Raw genomic sequence first — 25141 nt, forward strand, 5'->3', positions numbered from 1 at the left:
TTGAGGAGACAGATACATTTAACCTGATTGAAACATTACATGATGTACACATGGTACCCTATTATATCTGCAGATTTTCTGTTTTTCAGTATAATTAAAAGTAAATTTAAGTTGGATAAAATAACTATGATATGGAGTGGAGAAGGAGGATTGATTTTTTTTTTTTCAATGAAGGACACATGGCTTCATGGCCTTTGGCACATAATAAATGCAAAGATTATTTATTCTCTTTCCTCAGACCATGGTGGAAATATCCATGGCTACAGGTAATGAAGCAATGATATTTTGGTGTTTGTAGCCATGGAAATACAATCTGGACTAGAGACCAACACTTCCAAGTTCATCAACTGATTTCAAAGTTTTGCAGGAAAAGTACACTAATAAATCCCTATTAGGAAAAAAAACATATTTTTTTTGATTACATGCTTTTTCTAGTATCAAAAAGATAGGAAAGTAGGTTGTTTGACTTTCCCTGAGTTCAATGCAGAATATAATTTTTTAAATTTATTCATATTTTCAAGACTAAAGTTGGAGTGTTGGGCTGCAGGTTCCCCACGGAGCACCACTCTTTCCCTGGAGAATTTGATTGCAATGGAACATTTTTCAGTGTCTGGGAAGAGTTTAGTTCCCACAACAGGGAGTAACGGCTACTGATGCCAAGGTGCAAATCTTCCCAGCTCCTCACTATGCACTTCAGTTCCCTCCTGCTATACTATGTAGCCCAGCACAAACACATTTTCTGAATTAATTTCATGGTCCCTATCCATAAAGTGAATAAAAATGAAGGTGCAACTTTAAAATTTCTCATTGCATTTCATTTTTGATTCTCACATTATATCTGTATGCATTTATGAGGTGCAATGTGAGGCTTTTATTCATGTTGGGTGAAGGTCAAACAAGCTAATGTTCATCTCCATTGCCTTTTATCATTTCTTCATAGTGAGTGCATTTAGAAACACTCTCTTCTAACTAGTTGGAGATATATAGTACTTTGTTTTTAATTATAGTCACTCTTTCATGCCAAGCGCCAATGAAACTTCTTCCTACCTAATGGTAAAAGCTCCCCTCTCCCTACTCTCCCCAACAATGACAATTGATCTTTTATTCCTAACTGCCATGAAATCAAATGTTTAATATTCTACACATGAATGAGATCATGGAGATTTTGTTTCACTGTGACTCCTTATTTCAATTAACAAAGTTCCTGCATGTCTGATGGTATGAGATAAATACAGTTAAGTCACATAATATAATAATCTATTAAAATGTCTTATTGGAAACATTAAATTAAAACACATAAATGTATCAATAAAATGTGGTATGTATACATAAAGTTCTACTCAACCATAAAGAAAACGAAATCATCATTTACTAATAAAGGGATAGAACTGGAGAATCTGATAAGTTGAAAAATTCAGACTCAGAAAATGAAGGATCAAATGTCTTTTCTCATATGTGGAAGCTAGAGGCAAAAAAGGATTGTAAAATGGGCTATTCATGAAAATAGAAGGAGAACAGTAGAAAGAGGAAGGGGATTGTTGTTTAGGGAGGTGGGGAGAAAAAAGATAGGCACTTGGGAATTAAATCACCCAAACTATTCTGGGTGCAAAAATGAATATATTACAGTGAATCACATTTTTGTATGTAATTATAAGATGATTTTTGAAATTAAATAATAGGAAGACCAGTAGAATAGAGGATGGGTATCAGTGGGAGGAAAGCAAATGAAGTGAGGTGAATTATGTATTTGCATGTATGAACATGTCACAAAGAATATAACTATTATGGAAAATTAAAATGCATTAAAGGTAATAAAATGAATAATTAAATAAGGTGAAACATTATATATCTTTCACAGCTATGCCATTAGGCTTGAAAAAGTCTTTGTGACAGCTTCTTGGATTTGAGAAAGTGAATGTAAAGACAATTACATTAGACCCTCCAAATCCTACTGGATAGAAACAGCAACCATATATTGGATGTGTCAACTGGATAATTTAATGCAGATTTGATCTGAATATGGCAGGTTATGACTTAGTTTATGTATTTGTATAAGACATAAAATATTCCTAACACTACTACATTTAAAATGTGTCTGCTCATGAGATTATTATTATTTTTTTCATGTATGTGGTACTTGGTTTTGAAACCAGAACCTGCAAAAACTGATATAACTGACACTTAGCTATATCCTCAGCCATATTTTAAATATTATTTTGAAATGCGATCCTATGAAGTTCACCAGGCTAACCTTGAACTTGTGATTGTCTTACTGCAGTCTCCCATGTAGCTGGAATTACAAGCATGTAGCATTGTGCCCAGGTCACAAGGATGATTTGATTCCTTTCTAAGAGTGTATATGAAAGGAACATTTTTAGTACTGATAAAGTATGTAAAATTATATCACAATAACAAATTACTGTATTGAGCCCACATGAAAATATACCCCAGGTTATTTTTTCTCACTTAATAAATATGTGGAAATTTATATTTTGCATTGTATTGATGAATATTTGGAATTTTCTCTGGACACATTTAGTAAACAGAGGAAAAGGCAGAGTAAGTTATTCAAATAGAAGTATTGATAAACCGAATTTTGATATTTTAATTAGTTATATTAATTAGGTTGATATATGGTTTTTAAATTTATTTTGAAGATTATATACATAGTTTTTGATACATAAAGTGAGATAAATGAAATTTATTCTTGAGAAGAATTAAGAGTTCATGCTCAGAACAAAATTTTCTGTAAAATCGAGAATATGTGTGATATCTTCAAAACAGAATAACAGATCAAAATACATGCTAAGCAGGAACTCATCAATTCAATCATTTATGGCTTAACATAAGAGATTTTATAAGAAGATCCAGATGCAGTCTGAGCTTCTAGAGGGGTCCATTATAGGTTATCACACTATCATACAGAACTACTTCTAAACTATGTCAGGCAATAGAACATCTTTAATTCAAATTTCTATTCATACAATGGAAATCATTTACAATACACACCACACATAGACACATAGGTGTACATACACAAATGTGTCATATTAGCTCAATAAAATATATGTTAGACCTCTGACTCAGTATTGCATTCTTACCTCCTTAGTATTCTGTTGACACAGTTTTCTTCTGATTGAAACTCCATCATCAATAAACTATATCTCCAAATTCCTACTTTTCTCTTATTTTGGACAAGTTCACATGATGCTTATTTTACAAAAACATCCCTTTCAAGTTCCTTGGTGCATTTAAACATTCCCATCTCTGAAACTCCCCATGAGTGTTAATATTATCTGTTTTATGAATTGGCCACTTACTGCATAGGTTTTCTGAGAATGTAGTTCATGTCAGATATCTTGTAAGAAATAAATACAGAAGTAATATTTCTTAAGTTACAAACCATATCCTATATGATATGTATGTTTTCTTTAATCTTCAGAGTATGATTGTAAATGATCCCATTATTCCAATTTTGTAGGTAAAATAAGAAAAATGAGAAAGATTACTGATGATTTCAAGCAATAAAAAGAGCAAAGTTTATTCCCTTGAAGGAAAAATCCATTTCAATTTCATTGTACAATATTAACTCTATTCATTTTAATGCTATCCTGAAAACCAACTTTCATGAACACGATTTAAATATTAGGAGCAAATTCCATGCTAATATGACGCTCAAAAGGAAGAGACTTTACTGCCCAATACTTTGCTGACAGTGTCCTTGACATCCTTATTTCTCAGGCTGTAGATGAGGGGATTCAACATGGGAATCACCACTGTGTAAAACACAGAGGCCACTTTGACCGTGTGCCTGGAGTTCTTGGAGTTGGGCACACAATAGAGGAACAGGATGGTGCCATGGAAGATGGAGATGGCCGTCAGGTGAGAGGCACAGGTGGAGAAGGCCTTGTGACGCCCTCTGGCTGATGGCATCTTGAGGATGGTAACCAGGATGAACATGTAAGATGTGAGGATGATGAGCAGGGTGCTGACTTCATTGAATGTGGCAAAAACAAAGAGTAGCAAAGAGATGATGTGGGAATCTGAATATGAGAGGGAGAACAGAGAGTAGAACTCACAGAAGAAGTGATCAATTGTGTTGGAGCCATGAAAAGACAGGTGCAGAGCAGAGCACGTTAATATCAGGGAACAGGCCGCCCCCCATGCATAGGATCCCGCCACCAGCATAGCACAGAGTTTCTGGGACATGGCCACTGTGTAGAGTAGAGGGTTGCAGATGGCCACAAAGCGGTCATAGGCCATCACTGCCAGCAGAAAGGACTCTGTTACCACAAAAGTACAAAAGAAAAAAATTTGTACCACACATTCAGAAAAAGAGATGCTTCTGTCTTTTGCAAGTAGGTTCATCAGCATATTTGGAGCAACAGTGGAGGAATAGCAGAAATCCACAAAAGAGAGGTGGCTGAGGAAAAAGTACATGGGGGTGTGCAGCTTGGGATTAATTTTGATTACGGCCATCATCCCAATATTCCCTACCACCGTGACACTGTAGATGGTCAGAAAAACCATGAACAGTGGGACTTTTAGTTCTGGATAATCTGAGAACCCTAGGAGGGTGAATGTGACCCCACTTTTATTTCTGTTTGTGAATACCATGTTTCTCTCGGTTGGAATCTGAGAGTTAATCCTGAAAACATAATGTTAAGAAGAGTGAGAACAGATGCAGTGGGTTTAACTGCCCTTTCCAAGTTCATGAAGTATATCTTTCAGAATCTGGGTATTTATTTATATGAGATAGACAAAATGTATATAATTTAAAAGCATCATACCCTTTTTATCATTAAAAACATGATTATTGAATTAAATTATGAGTTATAAAAATAATTTTTAATATTTACAAATATGAAAAACAGATCAACTTATTAATGGTCATTTTAATAAATCTTCACATAAAACTGTCAACCGTCATTGAAAATTGTAAATTCATACAAGAGAAATTTAATTATCAAGGGATGAATGATGATCTCTTTCTTTTATCAATAATCATGTTTTCAACTAGTGAGCAACTGGAGATTCTAATCCTATAGGAAGTAGTTCTGTGACAACCTGTATGCACTAGAAATGTACCCAAAAACAGGATCAAGATAAGTCACAAGGGGGAAGGAGGTAATTTTCTCAACCAGGAAATAATTAACTAAAATAAAACACTGACATAGAAATATCCCTTTCCTGGATATCATGCTCACTGACTCTCTTTTCTCTTTCTCTACCTGTAAGATACCCTGTATTTTCATTCTGTCCCTATCTTACCTGTTAAAGAGGAGGATTAACAATTTTAGTTAGTACTATACTGTGAATACATGTCATAAGGGATGGGGAGGGTAATATAAAAGAAACATATTTCTGTTATTGCTACACAAAACCCTCTCAGGTCTATCCATGCCAGCAACCTTTCTCTTGTATTTGTAGAAATGTTATTGCAGTCTCACAATATAAGAAATATTTATCATATAGTCCATCAATAAAGATATCTCATCATATGCAATATTGAGGCTTTCAATGACCATATTTGTTCCTGTACTTATAAATTTCCCTATTAAAGACAACCCAGAAGCTAGTCTAATTAGCACATATTTTCTTACTACCACATTTTATTTATCTAAAGAATTTCAAATTTTATTTAAAATATTTTGACATTTAATGAAATGAATCTTATCACAAATGATATCATTAAATCCCTGGAAAAAAATTTTATTAACTTTTACTCCAGGCAAAAATGATAGCTGAAATATCTCTCCCAGTATTTTTTCCCAATTGTGGTTTTTATTTTTGCTATCAATGGATACACTCTTGTAACCTTAATCAAATAGTGTTCTTTATTTTTTTACTAGTCTATTTCACTTTAGTTAAATATTCTATCTTGACAACTCCTTCAGAATTTGCAAAAATGAGACAACACATAACACCAAATCCTCAGAGATTTTTTTCCCCTCCCTGGTAACTTTTTTTTGTGATACTGTTGAGATGCTTAGCTGACTTAGCTCTCTAATATGAACCTTTGCAGAAAGAGTACACTCACTGTTCCTGGCTCACTCATATCTATATCTTCAAAAAATTTCTAGTTTTAACAGGGTCAGTTTTCCATAATAAAATTTAATTCCATCTGTCTTTTGAATGTTAAAACAAACCTGCTGATGGCTAAGGCAGGAGCTCTCCTGGTTGGGGTGATGAAGTATTCTTATATGTACAGTTAACCTTGGAGGTAAGAACCCTAGAGACTATCAACTGCTTCATTCTCTTGAGGTCACACATGAACAATTAAAATTAATCACATCAATTTGATGCCATTTTAACACCTGAGAAAACTTAGACAAAAATGTAGCAGCATTGGGACCTTTTCATATATAATATATATTGAATTCACCTTTCCCATATCCTGATCACTGCCATATGCTGCATAAATTTCATGAACTTTATGTGCCATAAATTCCATTTATGAAAATACATGTAAGAATCCTTATTTCTGGAGAGTGATGACAGAGAATGGAACAGCAGTGACTGAAATAGGGAGTCTCCAATGACCTCATGACTGTGGTGGGCTTGGTGCCTGGGAAAGTATTTGGGCAGGAGCATAGGATGCCTAGCTGCTATGGTAAAGCCCTGGCTGAGGAGGCTCTGCCCAAGAACTGCATCAGCTTCAACCTTGATCTCAGGCACATAGCTCCTGGGAATAGATGAATTCTCCTGCCAGACATCCACAGTGTTTCACCATTTCCACGAATATAAATAAAGATTGATGGAGTAACTCTTTAGATCTGTTTCTCCACCAGTGAGCAGCACTTTACCGACTCCAATTTAATCTTCACAGTCTGTGTGTGTGAGTCTTTATTTTTCAAATCCTCCTTCATCCCTCATGAGAACTGCAAGTTTGGCCACGCAGTTAACAACACTCATTATCAATAATTTGCTAATATTCATGAGGCTTAAATGCTTTTCCACCATTTTAAGGAGTTTGTTCATATTGGAAAAGTGTGAGTACCCAACTTTTCAGGTTGTAATGCTCCGTTGAAAGTTAATCCACAAAGATGTATAAAGGTCAACATTCAAATGGATAAATGATCAAGTCCTTGTTAAATCTTGGCCGTTTGTTATTCCTTTCCTCAACTGTTATGGTTCAAATGTGGAGTGTGCTCAAAAGGTTATGTGTGACACAATGTCAAACTTTTCAAAGGTGAAAAGATTAGATCATGAGAGACATGATTTAAAAGGTGGTTAATCCACTGATATGGATTAACTGGGCAGTAAGAGTAAACAGGTATGGTGTGACTAGAGGAAGGGGGTCAGTGGGGTGGTCCCTGGGAGTCTACATTTTGTCTTAGGTGAGCAGGGCTCTCTGCTTCCTGGGTGCCTTGTTCTGAGATCCTTCCTTCCCCTGTACCCTACCTCCATGATCTCTTGCCTTATCTTAGGCCCTCAGTGCAGAGTTGGCCAACCATGGACTGATCCTCTGAAACCACAACCCTAATAAACTTTTCATCCTGTAAGTTTTCCTTGTAGGTCACAGTGACTAAAAGCTAATAATGCACCATATGCCCTGCAGAGATGCTGACCTCCTCATTGTTTCTTAAATTAAAAGCACACTCCTTCATTGTTGCCTATTATACTCCCTCTGACTGGAATACTTTCCTTTAAATTTCTGTAAATACGGTTTTTACAGTGAAATGATATATGAATACACTATTATACTGAAGGCATTACCCTATTTCTCAATATTACCACTTAAAGTACCTAGTACAGGAAAATATATTTCTTAAATCATTTTGTACTTCAGTTTTAATATACTTAGTTTTAGTTTTGTTTCCCTGCTAAACTAAATTTACTGTGAAATTGAGAAATGCATTGTTGAGTTCAGTGATATATTATAAGCTGCTAGACTAATAACTAGCACAAAGTGTACCATGAATAATTATTGAATAATAAATACAACCTTTCATGCAACTGGGGTACATCAAACCTACCAGAACTGTGGGAATGTAGAGGGCAGAGAGAAGAGAGTTCCCAAAAAGAAATTCTGAATACTTCTACATGAAATGATTATTTAAAGTAAATATATACAATTATAAATTACTTATTATAAGGTGGAGAGTCAAAATTAAAAAAAAAACATATATTGATATTTCTATTTCTCTCCAATATTCAAGTAATAAATTAATCAAGTAATAAATTAATCAAGTTCCTTACAATAGAAATATTTTATCTTCAAAATAACATGTAGGCTTTATGTTATCTTTTCAATTAAAGTTGTACCTGTCAGGTAATATAGGCATGCTTACTGGAACTTAAGTTTCGTCTGCAGAAAGGAGCCATCTTAAGTTTGGGAACTCTGTGGTCAGAATGGAGCCATGTTTAAAATTCCCTGACAAGTATCCAATCACAACTGAAGACCTTTTTCAGGCTGGTCCCCAATTTTAATTTAGCTAAACTTGTGGAGGTACATGGAACTATTCTTATCAGGAGCCAGGAACAATGGGAAATACCTCTTTTGGGATGAATATTGTCCTACTGCCTGCCTAGGTGTGCTTGCCCTCCAGATTCCCTTTGGGAGTTCACCCTTCTGCAGAAGTACAATCATTCTTTGCCAACCCACTCCGCACCACCTATATGATTTTTTGTGGCATCTCTGTATTTTTAACAAATTATAGCATGGAGAAATTACTTGCAAATGGAAACTGATATTTCAATTATTCTCTTCTAGAAAATCTTAAAATAACTTCATCAGAATATTTTCATGCCCATTCACTGAGCTACCATGCTAGCATACCAATTATGTCCAAGGATATGCTATTGATATAAGAATACAAAAATGGAATCTCACTGAAACATTCCTCTCCAAAGATATCTAATCCTTCTGTAGTAATAAGCAAAACCATTGAGCACAGATTGTTTTAAGTGTATGAATTTCACAATCAGGATTACAACATTTATTATTTCATGATCACTATTTTCTGGTACAGGAATCAGAGAAAGGAGATTGAGTTCACATTGAAGTTCTATAATTACCTATTTAATTTTTCATTGAACTTTTCATTAAATAAATATTTAAGACAGACTTACAAGCCAGATCCTGTTTGAAAAATTGGTGAGATAGTGTTCCTGTACTCATCAAAGTTATATTTAAAGTAGGATGTAGAAATAAGTAAATATGTGATCATTTCCCTTAGTGCTAAAATACATGCTAACTTCATTGTCATTTTAATGAGAACGGTCAGACAAGCCCATAGGAAGGTGCCTTTGTGCAGGAGAACAGTTTCTAGTTTGTTACAAAGAGAAGAACAAACCCATTTATTTTGAAATAGAAGGTCTTTTGTTGATGTATTTTAACAACTCTGGAGTAAGTGTGCCTGCTGTGCATTTCCTGAATCCCTTTGTAAATATGTGAAAGGACAATACAGGATATATCTGTGTTTGTCCTTTGAGGCTGCATTTATGCCACTAAGTTAGTTTTTCACAGGACAATGAAGAAATATTGCATGGCATTAGTAGACTTCTATTGTGGTACACTTTTGTTAATCCATTACTGGTAAAAATTTCAGATCAGCAAAAATAATCTTAAATTATAAAACCAGAAACAGTATATCAATGTTACAGTAAAACTTTCAGTCATTTGAAGACTTCCAAGGAAATGACAGTAAAATACTGTTGTCAATACCGCAAGCCCCAAAGGAGGAACTATGGGAATTGTTGAAGAATGGATTAATTTTCCTTGTCCTGAATGTATTTCTTGAGCATTCCTATATGAAGCCTATGTGAAATAAACTTTGCATGTATGGACAGTGAGCGCCTGAAGTCTTATAAGTTTGGATGATTTAATTTAAAAAATTGGATCATTTAAAACACAGCCATATTGCATAAAGTAATATTTCTTTATCAATTTATCTCACTAAGAAGACTAAATCAACCCAGTTTGGTGGCACAGTCTTGTAATGCCAGCTGCTGAGGAGGCTGAGGCAGTTGGATTACAAATTGAAAGTGAGCCTCAGCAACATAGTAAGGATCTATGCAATTTGTGAGGCCCTGTCTTCAAAAAAAAAAAAAAAAAAAAAAGGTACTGTGGAGGGGTCCTGGGGAGGTGCCTCTTGGTTAAACATGTGGTACCAAAAATATAAGAAAAACAAAAGGGACTTAATCAATGATAGTTTATGAAAAAGTGTAACCATTCACAGAAATAGACATTTGATTGAATACTCACACCACCTGGCTGGGGTGTAGGTCATGGGCGGGTATTTGTGTAGCCTGGGCAAGGACTGGGGTTCATTCTCTACACCCAAACCAGAACAAATGTACAAAAATAGCTCCTGTCAAAGTTGAACCTACCAAATATAAAAATACCTTCTTAATAATACTCGAAATTCAAACCATTTTGAATTCTCTTACTTGTCCAAAATATATTTATTTCCTATTAGGTTGAAAAAAGTCAAATTTGATTGTCACCATTATGTCCCCTTTATCATGTCACCAATCTGTGTGCAAGAGTTTGTGTGTGTGTGTGTGTATGCATGTTCATGAGTTTTGTGGGAGGTGGGAAATGGACCATTTGTGGAGTGCTGCTTTCTCTGTACTTAGCTAACTGCTATATTTTATGTCATTGAATTATTCCTGCACCTATTCTTTTAAAGGACTATTCAGATAAAATATCTTTACTTGTTCATATTCACTCTTGGTTTCTTTTCAGCAAGAATTCTGGCAGTTGGTTCTGAGCAGTGCAAGGTACACCCCTTTGGGAACCAACTTTTAACTGGTTCTTTGGCTAGCAGTAATAATCATCCCTACCCATGGGTTCAGGTAGTGTCAGGCTGATTATTTCATTTTAAAATTATCCACATTAATTTGCCTAATGATTTTAATAACCATTGAAATCCTCACCATGGTCTTTTTTTTTTCCCAAATTAATAGTCCTAAAGTTATGATTTTCTAATTTCATGCTTTTTCCAACCATGATTTCTTCCGAATGACCTCATTGTTAACTGTTAAATGACTTTAAAATGTAATTCATACAGGAAAGATTCACTGAATACATTTTCTTTATTTAACAACTTTCAGAGTAATGAATTGCTATTGCACCAACTTTCATAATAACAAAATGATTCCTTCCTTCCATACAATCTATATGGACTATAGTAGAAACTGCTAGTAGAGATGCCTAGGTATGATAATTCAGGGAGTGCAACCTTTTGGCTAATAATACCAGTGTGCTATCTAGAAATATTGAAAAGATTCTCATGTTAGTCTTTTCTGAAAGACAAAATTAATTTTTATGTCCTCTTCCACTAAGAGCCTCAGCAGCACTGTACAGAAAGAGCACTAGATTTGTAGTCAGAGAAAGAATTCAGTCCCTGTACCAAGTCACATTAGTCATTTCTCAACTAGTTCCTTCCAGGTAGCCATCTACACAACAGATGTAATCATTCTTATCAAATGTATCAACAGAAGATGACTCTTTCAAGTGCCAGACCTTACACTTAGAAATTTTACAGAACCAAGGAATGAAGGTAACAGGAAGGAATGTTTTTTTATTTTGGTGTTTTTTGTTTTGTTTCATTTTGTTTTAATCACAGAGCATATCCACCTTTATCTCCCAACACTGACACAATACTTCTGTGACACAACTCAAATGACCTTAAAAGTCAGGCACTCATTGGCATACAAATGAACCAATCAGAAAAAAAAAAAATTCTTAGAGTGACTGTATCCCCCACACTACATGATTGATCATGTTTTGTGCCTATTTTATATCTGAGTTCAGAGACTTCAAAGAAGTAGTTGTTTAATGGATCAAAATCTTATGGAATTCATCTCAGTATTAAACTTCTTTGGTTTCTTCATGGGATTTGAATTCATCAGTCCATGCTTCCCAATCATCTATACAAACCTCACAGAAACACATGCTATAGGTTTAGAAACATGTTAGGTTCTGTTCTGTTCTGTTATTCATTAGGATGAAACCATCTCTTGCGACTGCTTCAGTGAAACAGGATTTTTTTGTCTACCAACTTCCAGACAACCTCTTTGACATCTTTGTTCCTCAGGCTGTAGATTAGGGGGTTCAGCATGGGGTTGATGACTGTGTAAAACACAGAAGCCACTTTGACAGTTTGCCTGGAGTTTTTGGAGTTGGGAACACAGTAAAGAGAAAGGATGGTCCCATGGAAGATGGTGATGGCGGTCAGGTGGGAGGCACAGGTGGAGAAGGCTTTGCGACACCCACTGGCAGAAGAGATTTTTAACACAGTCACAACAATAAACACATAGGAGGTGAGGATGATCAGTAGGGTACTCACCTCATTGAAGGTGGCAGAGCCAAAGAGCAGCAGGTAGGGGAGGTGGATGTCAGAGCTGGAGATAGCAATGAGGGCTGTGTACTCACAGAAAAAGTGGTTGATGACATTAAATCCAGAAAAACTCAGTCGAAGAGCATAGCACAGGAGCACCAAGGTGCCAAACATACCCCAGATATATGACCCTGCCACCAGCAGGGCACAGAGTCTCTTTGACATGACTACTATATACAGCAGGGGAATACAGATGGCCACAAAGCAGTCATAGGCCATCACTGCCAATAAGAAAGACTCAGTCACCACAGCTGTGCAGGACAAGAAGTACTGCAGCATGCAGCTGGAGTAGAAGATGCTTTCATCTGTCAAGACCAGGTTCTCCAGCAGCTTGCGGGTGATGATGGAGGAGTAACAGAAGTCAACGAAAGAGAGGTGACTGAGGAAGAAGTACATGGGGGTGTGAAATTTGGGGTTGATCTTGATGATCACGATCATCCCAAGGTTTCCCACCACGGTGATAATGTACACGAGCAGAAACACGGGAAAGAGAGGAACCTGAAGCTCTGGGTGGTCTGTGAAGCCTAAGTGGGCGAAGGTTGTCTCCACACTCAGATTTCTTACCACCATCACTGTAACTCCTTTAGGAGGGAAAGTGTGTTCTAAGACACTTGCTCCTGTCAAATATGAGATGTGTGGAGGTGAGTGAGCATTATGTCATGACTATCTCTGAGCATGAACGGCACAGAACTGATGGAAAATGGGCATAAATAACAAACCAGTGAAGGGTCTGTGAGAAAGTATGAATTATTTGTGTCAAAATATAATACACATTTCAATTGTATTTTGTTTATTTGCACAAATCAATTAAAGCCAGTGAAAGAATATACTCTACTCTTAAAGAAACTATTTAGGGGAACATAGATAAACAGGAACAATCCCATGTCAGCAACTTTTGCCCATGGCAAGTTTACTTCGTTAATGAATATCTTACTTGCTAAATGATCCAGGAGAAGGATGGCCCACTTTCCACCTGAGAGGAACATACACCTTATTAGGACCTATGGCCTATGTGTTAGCTTCCATTTTAGCTCAGACACCAAAGAAACATTTTGTTAATATCTCAAGATGTATTCAGTAGGAGATCTCTCAAAATTAACTAATTTTCTTTCTTATAACAGCTTGTATACCAGTTTATGGTACATATACGAAGAGTATAGCAAGTTCATTCTTTTCTTTCTGAAACGGTTGTCAGTGGAACTGAAGCCAAAAATTTAAGTGAGTTTCAAATTTTTTCATGCATGAGAGTTGAATTGCATTGATATCAACTTAGAATAAAAAGAAAAAGTCAAAGAGAATCCCAGTTACATTATTAGGAAAATAATATTTTCACAATTTCCTAAGAAACCTGAATAAACTTACCTACCACAGAGAAACAAGCCACTGCCCTCCTGTTTCTCTGTAGGCTGAGTAAAACTTGGACATCAACGATCTTATATCTAATTCTATACTCTGGGGACTGTTACTCTAGAGAATCAACGGCAAATTATTCCTTACAAACACCCAAACAGTTAATTAATGCAAATTCCAGGTCTCTTAAACTATCCTTAATAACTGGACTTTTCTTGAAATTACAAAGAAATATTGCATCAAGATGTTAACTATGATACTTTGTTTATATATAATTAAAATGCTCTCTATAATTAACAAAATAAAGATGAAATACTACCTTGTCTACATAAAAATCAGTGCATCTCTTTCAATTTTGAAGGAAACATAAGCAGATTCAGGCAGGTTATTCTAGCCAGCCTACAAAACTCAACAAAATGTGATCTCTTTGGTGTGGGTCCCATAACAAGAGAAAAATCTGTAACAAGTCCAACCCACCCTACAGGCTCTTAAAAAATTGTCCTTGAAGGGTTAATGGCAGATAGAGGTTTTCTGAATGTTGCATAGGCCACATAATCAATTACAGATCAGACTAAGAGTTTTAAGGAAAATCAGTAATATCCTCCAAATAATTATTCAGTATTTGAGAAATAGCCTCTGTCATTTTAACAGATCCTGCTGGAAACAGTGATTGGCAAGTGGTTCCCAAGTTACCTTGCAACCTCCATTTCCCATTTCGAAGAGGGTGTTGGTGACCCTACCAGTCTATCACATTAGGCATGGCAGCAGTCAACCACAATCCTCTTCCTGATGTCACAATAGAATGTGGAGCCAATATCCAGGATTTGCACTCTTGCCTCATTGCTTCCTTCTGCTCAGCCTGAACTCATAAGCTCAGGAGTTCATGAACTCACTTCCTTGACATCGCGAATATGAAGACAACATTGAGAGCTTCTTTTCAGATGATTCCCCATGATATACTGACACAACAGAGATAGCTGCAGCACCATCATCCTGCTCTGCAGTGGCCCTGAAGAACAGCAATGAAAAAAGAAATACATTAAGAACCAGAAATCTAAAATGGGGGTCATCTTTCCAAAATTGGCTTAGACAAGTTCCATGGCAACTTTTAGAAGACAATATTTTAGAAGGATAGAATGAAAAAATCTGGAAAACTATTCTCTGGAATGTGCTCTCTGTAGGTTCAACATATATAGACTCTGCCACCAAAATGCATTGTAGTTTCTGTAATATTTTATTAGACCAGGATATATGAGCCCGAAGTGCAAAGGAAGTGGCTCTTCTACCTATTGATAATCCAGCTGCTGAAAACTTGCTTCCTGTGAGCGAAGCCATGAACTTCAGTAGTTAGGAGGTCTCTTCTCTCCAGGGAATATGCTTCTGCTGGGGACGCAGTAAGTGATGGAAGCATTAAATCAGAATTGTGACTTAGACCACGAAAGTGTGGTAGGAGTACCTTGCAGATTCTGGAGGCAGGCAGCAGGATGTCTTGTGGCTTCTACTTTCACTCTCTTTAAACTCTGAGAGCACCACATAAGAAGACCAGTGGAACTTACAAGCAGGTAAGTGGCTGCTGAAGAGCACAGAGGCAGCACCGCCAACAGTCAGCACCAGTTCACCTGACATGAGCCAATGCTGTCTTGGGGTGACAAAGTGTGAGCACGGGCTGTGTTCCCATAAGTGCAGAAGTGTGCAGGGACCCTAGTGCTACAGACAGAAGATCTAACCAGTCAGCTTGCGGAATGGCAAGAAATAATTTTTAGTTACTGAGTTCCATTTATTTTTTCCCCTCATAAAATAATAATTGGAATTTATTTATTAGAGGACATTCACAAAAGTGTGACTGACCCAGAGAAAGAAAAAAAGAAGCAGGGTGTCCACTGGATAGGAGAGAGGAAAGCAGGAGAGGTCACAGGGGGGAAATTCTAAGTTACTTTGTGTAATATGGTGGCCACTTATCACAGGTGGCTTTTGATATCTTGCAATGTGACAACTCTGAACTCAGGCAATACATACTTGTTTTCAAAAACTTAGTAAGGAAAAGGTAACGTAAAATGTTGCAAATTTATTTTCTGATTGTATGTTGACATAATATTTTACAAATATTAGGTTGTATAAATGTATCATTAAAATTAAAAATAATTAAAATATATGCTAAGGTGCATTTCAATGAATTCATTGGTTTAAAAAAATAGTAATGTTCATGAGGTAGATGTCAAAAGCATCAAGTGTATTGGATGACCACGTGTACTCACACACTCACACATGCACATTTACATATTCAAGTATACAGACTGAGAAACAGGAATCAGAATGTAAAGAAGACTATGCAAACCATTTCTTGTCATTAGAAAATTATGGAAAACTAAGATATAATTTTATAAAACTGAGATAAACAAACACCTAATAACTTATACCTTTAACACATCAAATGTGTGTACTGATGTGGTTGTATTTTCATAAATAATATTTGGCCAGGGATGTGTGTGTGTGTGTGTGTGTGTGTGTGTGCGTGCGTGTGTGGTGTGTGTGTTTGTGTGTGTGTGCATGTGTGTGAAAGGGGAGGGGGAGAGAGACAGAGAGGAAGGTATTTAAACCAAGCAAACCATAAAAGAACTCAAAGCAAGCCCTTTTGCGTTAGTAGGGTCTTGAGTAATGGAACCATTCATAGTTCCTTTCCATCCTAGTGGAATCAGAAAATAACACAATATTAGTTATCACTACCTTCATAAATGAACTCCCTGTTATTTATTCTTTCATCTAATTTGCACAATACATCCAAGAGCTAATACATTTTACTTTGCATGCAGCTCAAAAATTTTTTTGCCTGCTCAATGAAACCTTATCTTGCTTTTTATTTGTTTCTGTGAGTTATTTTTTAATTACTTGTATGCTTTGAATAATATTCAACCGTATATATTTTACATATCAAAAAAAGTTTGAAGCTTTTTTGATTGATGATATTAATCGAGCTATTAAACTTCTCTGCCAATTTTCTGTCATGGTCTAATAACTCCTCTCTGGCATAACTACCACCTGATGCTCTTCACAGGAACAGGGACTTGCTCCACACCTCTTCAAGAGGTCATTCTCCACTTTCTTCTTGTTTTTCCCAGGTGGAAATCAGACGAAGTAGTGGAGAACTATTTTTAAAATTCTGTCATGGATTGGTAGGAGCAGACACTCTTCATGTCATTCAGGTTACTTTAGATTGGCTTCTGTTCTTACCTTATTCTCTGCAGTTAGTGGGATCATCAATGTCTTGATTAGTGCTTCTATTTACTAACATTTACTAACTTCTACCTTTTAGAAGTTTAACTAAAAGAAAATGCTCACACAGTTGCCATGCTACACCAAACAGCACATCTAGATCTGTGGTCTGTTTCCTGCTATTTATTATTTTATCCGTTGTCTATTTTGTGTCCAGCACGTTATATATTTGATGTAAATATTCTGTTGACCTTTTGGACATTGTTAACCTCATCCAAATAGCTTCAGATTTTTAACTTGAACCAAATTTGTTGAATTAAAGAAGCTCCCAGCCATTGCTTCTTCACTTTCATTTTCAATTCAGTCCCTAAGATACCTCCTTCCAGGGTGCAGTGGAGTCTCTGAGTGCTTATACCCATGAGTGCTCACACACATTTAACAAGAGGTATGAAAATTTGAAATAGTTTGCCCAGAAGTTAGTAATCTCCAAAACATTTTAGCACTACATGCAATTTGAGTAAACATATTTTTGTGAAATTCTGTATATTCCTATTCAAATGTCTCCTTTTCACAGAATCCTTCTCTGAAAATCTAACAAATTGTTATTCTCTTACCTAATTCATGTACTTTCAAAACTTTAGAAAAATATTTTAATACATATAATAATTTAATTGACAATTACTGATTTTGAATACCTTATGTCTGACAGACTTTCTGCTGATTTGATAAGATACTCAGTTTTATTCTTACTTTTTTTTTCTATATTGTCCTTTATCATCTTCTTTCTTATTGTATTCACAACCCCAAGATCAAAAGAAATTTATCCTCTCTCCATATACATGCCAATGTATCACAAAGAACAAACTAGTTTATTGTCAAGGATATTCATTAATAATGCTCAATTTATCATAAATGTGCCAGAAGAGGAAAATCATTTTTCTCAATCTTCAATAACAAAAATGTCAAACCCCTAACTCTGCCACACACACAGAAGCACAGAGTTTAGTAGTGGAATTAAGACTGAAGGTTCCCATTTTTTCCCAGAGTGAACCAATCTTCAGTTACATTATCTGGAGAATGTGTAATACGGTATAACAGTAATTTCCCAGAATCATGGTGATGTGTGTGTGACCCCTGCATTACAACTAAAATATAAGTGATGTACCTATTAGGTTTATGCTTTAAAATGATCTACTATCATATAAAATGTTTGGTGATATATATTTATAGCAAAATGAAGTTAAAGGCTTTATTTGCCATGAATAGAGTTTACTCTAGGGAAATAATTAATATTTAATCATTAAGATTCTGCAGAGTAACATATCAGATGTGTGTACTAGGACATATCCTGAGAGACCTTGGCAACACAAAGTGTAATTAGTAAGGGTATAGAGAGATCAAATTTTGATCTTTTTTCAGAGTCAAAAAATTTCTGGTTTAAACCAAACCTGTGAATAATCGGTTCAGAGAATATTTGAATCAAAACAGTTGCAATCATGCCATAATTATCTAGCAAACAAAGTCATTCCATGAAGAATTAATGTGTAATTAACTAAAATGTTGCAAAGTTTATACAGACTGATTCTTAACTTTATTGTACTATCTGCTCTATTAGTAAGTAGAATTTACACAATCAACTTTGACACTCACTTTTTTTTTTTTTTTTTTTGGTCATTTCTCAGGAACTTCAAATAAACTCAATGTTTTATTTATTGAATGATTTTACAGTGCAAGCTACAACTAAGCTTCATCCTCAGCCCAAATCAACATTTCAGTTGATAGTGAAAGTTAAGTCTAACATCACTTCCTGTAGCATAACAAAGTACAGCAGGCTGTTGAAGAGAAAGGAAAGAATTCGGCAGAATTTTAAGACAATGTGTTCAAGCTGCTCATTAGTACACACATTCTTCCATATACGCATTCCTATTCAACTCTGACAGCTCTATGTATGTGCAGATTTCCACTGTATCCCTGACATTCTCATTATTAAAATGGATTTAAAGAATTCCTCTTTACTCCTAGGCTGGTGGCTAAAACACCCATCTGCTTCCTTCTTCACATGGCCCTCTTCCTCATGTATCTGTATTTTCCTTTACTATCTCCTATGAGAACAAACTTTCTGGATTTAGTTTCCCCAATCCTCTGTGATCTAATTTTGATCCATACCTGAATTATAACTGCAAAGATGCTATTTCCAAATATGGTCACTTCAGTGGTTCTGAGTGGATATTTTAGGGGACAATATTCAACTTGTAACACATTAATTCACAGAGTTATTTTGCTAAACATTGAAATAAACAAAAACCAAATGATCAAATAATTGTCTTAAAACATAGATTTGAAACTCTGAGTAGTGAACTGAATAAATCGTTCAAATCAGTGTGAGAACCACTGAAAAAATTGAGGATGGTAAATCAAATTCCTTTGGAAATCTAAATCTTCAACAGAATAGTGTGGGGTGATTCATCAGCTTTCTAAAGCTCTCCTTCACATCTTTGTTCCTGAGGCTGTAGATCAAAGGGTTTAGCATGGGGATGACCACTGTGTAAAAGACAGAACCTACTTTGACAATGAGCCATGAGTTTTTGGAGTTGGGTACACAATAAAGGAACAAGACAGTCCCATGAAAAATGGTGATGGCAGTCAGATGGGAGGTGCAGGTTGAGAAGGCTTTTTGGCGTCCACCAGTGGAGGGCATTTTCATGACAGTGACAAAGATGGATATATAAGTACTGAGGGTGATGAAGAGGCTGCTCACCTCATCAAATATGGCGATAATGAAACAAAGCATTTGACTGACGGAGGGGTCTGAGCAGGAGACAGAGACAATGGCAGAGTGCTCACAGACAAAATTATTGATGACATTAGACCCACAGAAGGATAATGCCAATACAAAATAGGTGAGTGTCAGGGAGGAGACTATACCCCATGTGTAGGTTCCAGCCACTAATGATGCACACAGCTTCTGGGACATGATGACTGTGTAGAGGAGAGGGTAACAAACTGTCACAAACCGGTCATAGGACATCACTGCCAACATGAAGGTTTCCGCCGCTACAAATATGCAAGCCAAGAAAAATTGTGTGATGCATCCTGTAAAGGAGATGGTTCTGTCTTCCATAACCAGGTTCTCCAGAAGTTTGGGGGTCACCGTAGTGGAATAACAGAAATCAATAAAGGACAAGTGGCTAAGAAAAAAGTACATAGGGGTGTGAAGTTTGGGATTGATCCTGATGGATCAGGATCATGCTCAGATTTCTGACAGCTGTGACTGTATAGATGGTCAGGAACACCAGGAACAGGGGCACCTGAAGGTCTGGGAACTCTGAGAAGCGAAGAAGGATGAAGGTGACTTCAGAAGTCTGATTTGCCTCAGCCAACAGCATGACTTTTGAGGAAGAAAAATATGAAATAAGAATAAAAGTATAATGATCTAGTAGTCATAGAATATTTACCACATATAAGGCAATGTTCCAAAACATTAAAAATATTTATCTAGCTCTCCAAATAAGACAATGAATTATAAACAAGTAGCTCCACATAAATATGAGGAAAATGGGGCATATACAAAATGTGGCACTCATTTACATTTAGACAGCTTAATACCTATGACCTGAGTTTTGGAGCAGATCCTCAGTGGCAAAAGTTAAGTGAAGCCATTTCCTTTAGAAGAGAGAAAACTTTTTTGCGGTGTTATAGAAAACATGTTCCAGAGTTACTCATTAAATTTAACAGCATGAATGTAGCAATGACTGTGCATTTAATGCTAAAATGTATAAAGGAAGTATTGGAGAGGAAAAGCAGAGAGGGGCCAATCAGACCGGTATGCTCCGTCTGAGGTCCTAAGTCTTTAGGAGTTGCCCCAGCAACCTATGAGGCATAAAACATGTGGACATTAAAGAAAATCAGCTCTCTGTTGATACCTCCCTGTGTCACTACACTTGTCTCAGTGTTCTAGAATAAGGTAGCAACCTGGTAAAAAGAGGAGGACATATTTTTGATGCATTGCTTCACCATTTTTTCTTTTCCTCCTCACAGGTTTTCTCATAGGCCCTGTTGCTTCTAATGTACTCATCCAGATCCATTTTTATTTCTTTAAACTTTTCATTAACTTTCAATCTTACAACTTTACTAGTCCCATTATGTTATGAAATATTTGCAGAATCTCAGAATTTGAAATAAAAATAAAATGCTTTTTCCCCAAGTCATCTGTGTTCTTCAGAACAGGCTGGAAAATATGGTAATAGCAACCGAAGGCTAGGTAACTACCCTCACCCTCTCTGGTGACGGGAACATTTTCACTCTATTTATTGACGAAGGGTTTGATTGAAGATACATCAGTGATCATCTTAGGAGTTTTCAGTGATGTAATCATTGTTATATTTGTATATGTTATTTTCAGAAAGCAAAAATGTGTTCTGTTTGCAGGGAGTTCATAATCACAAAATTCCCTATTCATTTCATCATCATATAAAAAACAAATTGAGCCATTAATAAGTGCAACTCTGAAATGTTCAAGTGAACACAAGATAATTAGTATGAATCCCATAAGCAGAAGACTCTAGTTTTAGTTTGGTACTACCAGCTCAAGGTAAAAAGAACTTGCATCTCCTTTATAGCTAACAGCTATTTTTTACAGTCAAAATGTACTTCCTTCATGAGGAAAAAGAAATCATCAGGAGAGTGCAAACAACTCACCACAGAACAGCACCACTAGAGAAGTCCAGACTTCAGAGATGGAGATTTAAAATCAATTTTAGGCTTTGGTATTTGCTGTGTTATCTCTTGTAACTCACTCAGATTTTCCTTCTTTATGGATAAAGCAAGACTAATAATGGAAAGATAATACCTATTTTGAATATAAGCATTAAATTAGGAAATGATGTTAATATGTTTATTTAATGTCTAACATTTATGCAACCCAGGAAATGGAGGTTCCCTCAGATTTTCCCATTTTAATTTTAGTTCAGTGATGAACTGGTGCTGTTTTTCAAAGTTCATATTATTATGAAATACTGAAGAAACAGAGCAAACATCAATGAGGGCAACAATGAACACGGGAGTGCAGTTTAGTACTTCAAAGGCAAGTTGAACTGTTCAGCACTCATTCCTGGTTCTCCCTCACCTCATAATTCACAGTCATCCTGCAAGAACATTTTCTGACTTCCCCTTTGTTTTCTCATGACAATCTGACTCTTTTTGGTTCTCCATTTCTCATCTTGGATTTTGCCTGGGGAAGATTTACCAAACTGCAGTGTTCCCTGGTGGATTATGGGAGCAGAGGCTCAGTCTCCTCCCTGTAGTGCTTCCACCTGCCTATGGGAGCATCCTTTCCTCATCCCTCCATTCCTGTGGTTCTTAACAAGCTATGACTTCAAACATTTCAATTCCTCTCTATCACTTAGTTTATTCAATTTAAATTTGTCATTTTAATTTGACTTAAGACTATACCTAGCTATTCCCCAGTGTTCAACCTTCTTTAATCATGCCAATATTCTCAGTTTATTCCTTGGTTTGTTTAATTTTCTTTCACTTTTACCTAAATATACTATTTCCTTGGTCAACTGATGCAGCATTTGTAATACATAAGGTCTTAGATGAAAATCACTATTACAAAGAGGTGTTCCCTTTTTACTCCACTAATAGCTTCTTAGTGCACCTACAGGTGTTACCATCAGGGAATGCAATGTAATGAGATGTCTGTTCACTCTTACTTACACAGAGCATACTCTTATTTCTACAAGATTTTGAAATGTTGACAGTATTCCTAGATTTTATAACATTTTTTCAAAAATTTGCAGTGTGACTACTATACACATGGCAGATATCCTGAGAGCACAAAACAAAACAAAACAGGATTAATACTCAAAAGAAAGGAGAGATTAGAACTTAAATATCTGAGCCCTGATAAGATGAACTAGGTAGGATGGTCTTTGGAATAGGAGAGTTCCCTGTTTTAAAAGGTACAGAACTTCAATGACTCCTAAATAGTATAAAATAGCAAATGAACATGGTCAATCTGAAACCAACTCACCTGAAGATCTTGTTCTTATTTTTTGATAGACTGCAGGGAATCCTGGGAATTCTTACTCAGAACTCAAATATTATTTAAATATTAAGAATTTATGAAATACATCAGGCATCCACAATGAATTTTAGTTAAATTTTCTAGGAATGTGTTTCAGAAAAATCAGGGAGAAAAGGGATACAAAGGAGGAGAAGAAAGAGAAAGGAAAAAAGAGAAATTTAGAACTTATTCTGACTTGTAGGCAGAAAATAAAATGAAGGACTTACTTATACCTCTATGACCTGAGGGATTTAGACCATAGAGAATTTTACTAAATTATTTTGAACACAGAAATTAGATTAAACGTCTTAGGTGGCATTGAGCAAGAATGTATTTTCTTCTTAATCACTTGAGACAGTGCCTCATCAAGCCTACTCCATTAATTTATTTTAGAACTTTTAACTGTGGGAAGTGTATAAACTGACTTGGAAAAAATAATAACTATAATAAATTATAAAAGAAAAGGTAAATAAATGGTAATGCAATAATTAAGAATTAACTGCCCTTAGCAATTGCTATATTATTGTTCTCATTTTCTACATGTTATGTGTGTCCTTGAATGTACACATGACAGAATATGACTTCTGACTTTTTCATTTAAGATAAAATAATCATTGGTGTCCTTGGAAACACTGTTTCACATTATTATAATGAATTTATGTTTTCTTTAAAATATAACCACACTATGCTTCCAAGTTTATACAGTACAATGAGTTAGATATATTCATATCCACACTTTCTTAAAAGTTACTTGAAATATTAAGTAGTTGGTAAACATAACAGAAGTCTGAAGTAAACAGAGGTTATTGATCACAGGACATAAAGACTTTTTATTATGAATGACTCAGCATTGTTCCAGAGTTCCAGAGTTCTCTCTTAAGGGAACAGCAGTCTTTTCCCTACCTCTGGCACATCTGCATCCTGCATTCACTGTGAAGTCAACTTCTGTAAAAGAGAAAATGATGACAGCCTTCCATGTCATTTGTATATCACTATTTCTATGCATCATGACAAATTGCTCACAGCTCAGTGGCTTAACTAATGCATTTTTTTTAACTTCACACTTTCTGTGGGGTAGAAGTCATGTCACAGCTAAGCTGGATATTGGTATTTGAGGTCTCACCAAGCTGACATTAAGTTTCTAGTCGCAGCTAGAGTCTGAATCAGAGGTGAGACCAGGGAAAGATCTTCTTCCACGCTCTTTGAGTTCTTGACAGAGTTTGTGTTCCTGAAGATGCTGAACCTCTATGGTTTGAATATGGTGTATGTCACCCAGAGCCCGTTAAAATTAAAAGCTGATCCCATGGGTGGCACCACTGGGATGTGGTGTGACCTTCAAGAAGTGGGGCCTGGAGGGAGGTCCTAAAGTCATTGAGGGCATGAAGTATTTCTCATGACTCCTTAATAGTTCCAAGAAGGTTATTATAAAACCTGAGTTTGTTCCCATCTACTTCTTTCTGTTCCTGTTGGAGATGTGACCACTTGCTTCTGCTTATGAACCCCCCACCATGTTCTCCTTTCACTATACTCACCAGAAGTCAAGAAAATGGGGTCACTAATCTTAGCCTTTGAACATCCAACAATGTGAACTAAATGAAAATTTTTCTCTATAAAAAGTGAGCTGCCTCAGGCATTTTGTTGTAGCAATGCACAACTGACTATTACAGGGGCTAATGTCACCTTTTCTTGCTAACCATCGGTCAGCAGCCACGTTGATATCCAAGAAAACTCTTTTAGCTTCTCACTTCATCTCCCTCTCCACAGGCCCTCTCAACATGAAAGGATTGTTTCAATGACTTAAATGATTTCATGTATGAACACTTCATTAAAATGTCAGGTCCTTGAATCTGTTCTATCCTGTGTCTAAGACTTTAAGATAATAACTTCCCATTTTTATCAAGTTTGATGACTCTGATGCTATCAATGTAATAGGTTGGTATCATGTTCAGGTGGTTCCAATGTCTTCAAAATATTTTAGGAAAAAGAACTGGGGAGTTAACATAGCCCTATGCCAAATGTTTAATAAATGCTTTTTATCTATCTCATGGGAATGTGAACTGTTTCTGATTTCCTTTTAAAATTAAGAAAACATTAATTTTGTCAATTCAGATGACTACATGCTGAATATCTTAAGCCTTATTCATCATATTAGGACCTACTACTT

General features: G+C 35.9%; 2 protein-coding genes and 1 pseudogene across 2 annotated transcripts; all 3 read right to left on the reverse strand.

Annotated features, from left to right (window-relative positions):
- Positions 1 to 3675: 3675 nt before the first annotated feature.
- LOC124960307 (olfactory receptor 5D18-like) lies at positions 3676 to 4617 on the reverse strand. Its single transcript, XM_047519034.1, has one exon. It carries the CDS (start codon positions 4615 to 4617, stop codon positions 3676 to 3678), a length of 942 nt encoding a protein of 313 aa, XP_047374990.1.
- A 7364-nt stretch (positions 4618 to 11981) lies between these two features.
- LOC124959350 (olfactory receptor 5D14-like) lies at positions 11982 to 15326 on the reverse strand. Its single transcript, XM_047517864.1, has 3 exons — positions 15157 to 15326; positions 14594 to 14709; positions 11982 to 12967 (listed from the first exon to the last, which is right to left on the reverse strand). Exons 1-3 carry the CDS (start codon positions 15324 to 15326, stop codon positions 11982 to 11984), a joined length of 1272 nt encoding a protein of 423 aa, XP_047373820.1.
- Positions 15327 to 19141: 3815 nt separating this feature from the next.
- On the reverse strand, positions 19142 to 20296 carry LOC124959351 (olfactory receptor 5D13-like; annotated as a pseudogene).
- Positions 20297 to 25141: the final 4845 nt, after the last annotated feature.

This window comes from Sciurus carolinensis, chromosome 11 (assembly GCF_902686445.1).
Source record: "Sciurus carolinensis chromosome 11, mSciCar1.2, whole genome shotgun sequence".
In the NCBI taxonomy this organism is placed as follows: Eukaryota; Metazoa; Chordata; class Mammalia; order Rodentia; family Sciuridae; genus Sciurus; species Sciurus carolinensis.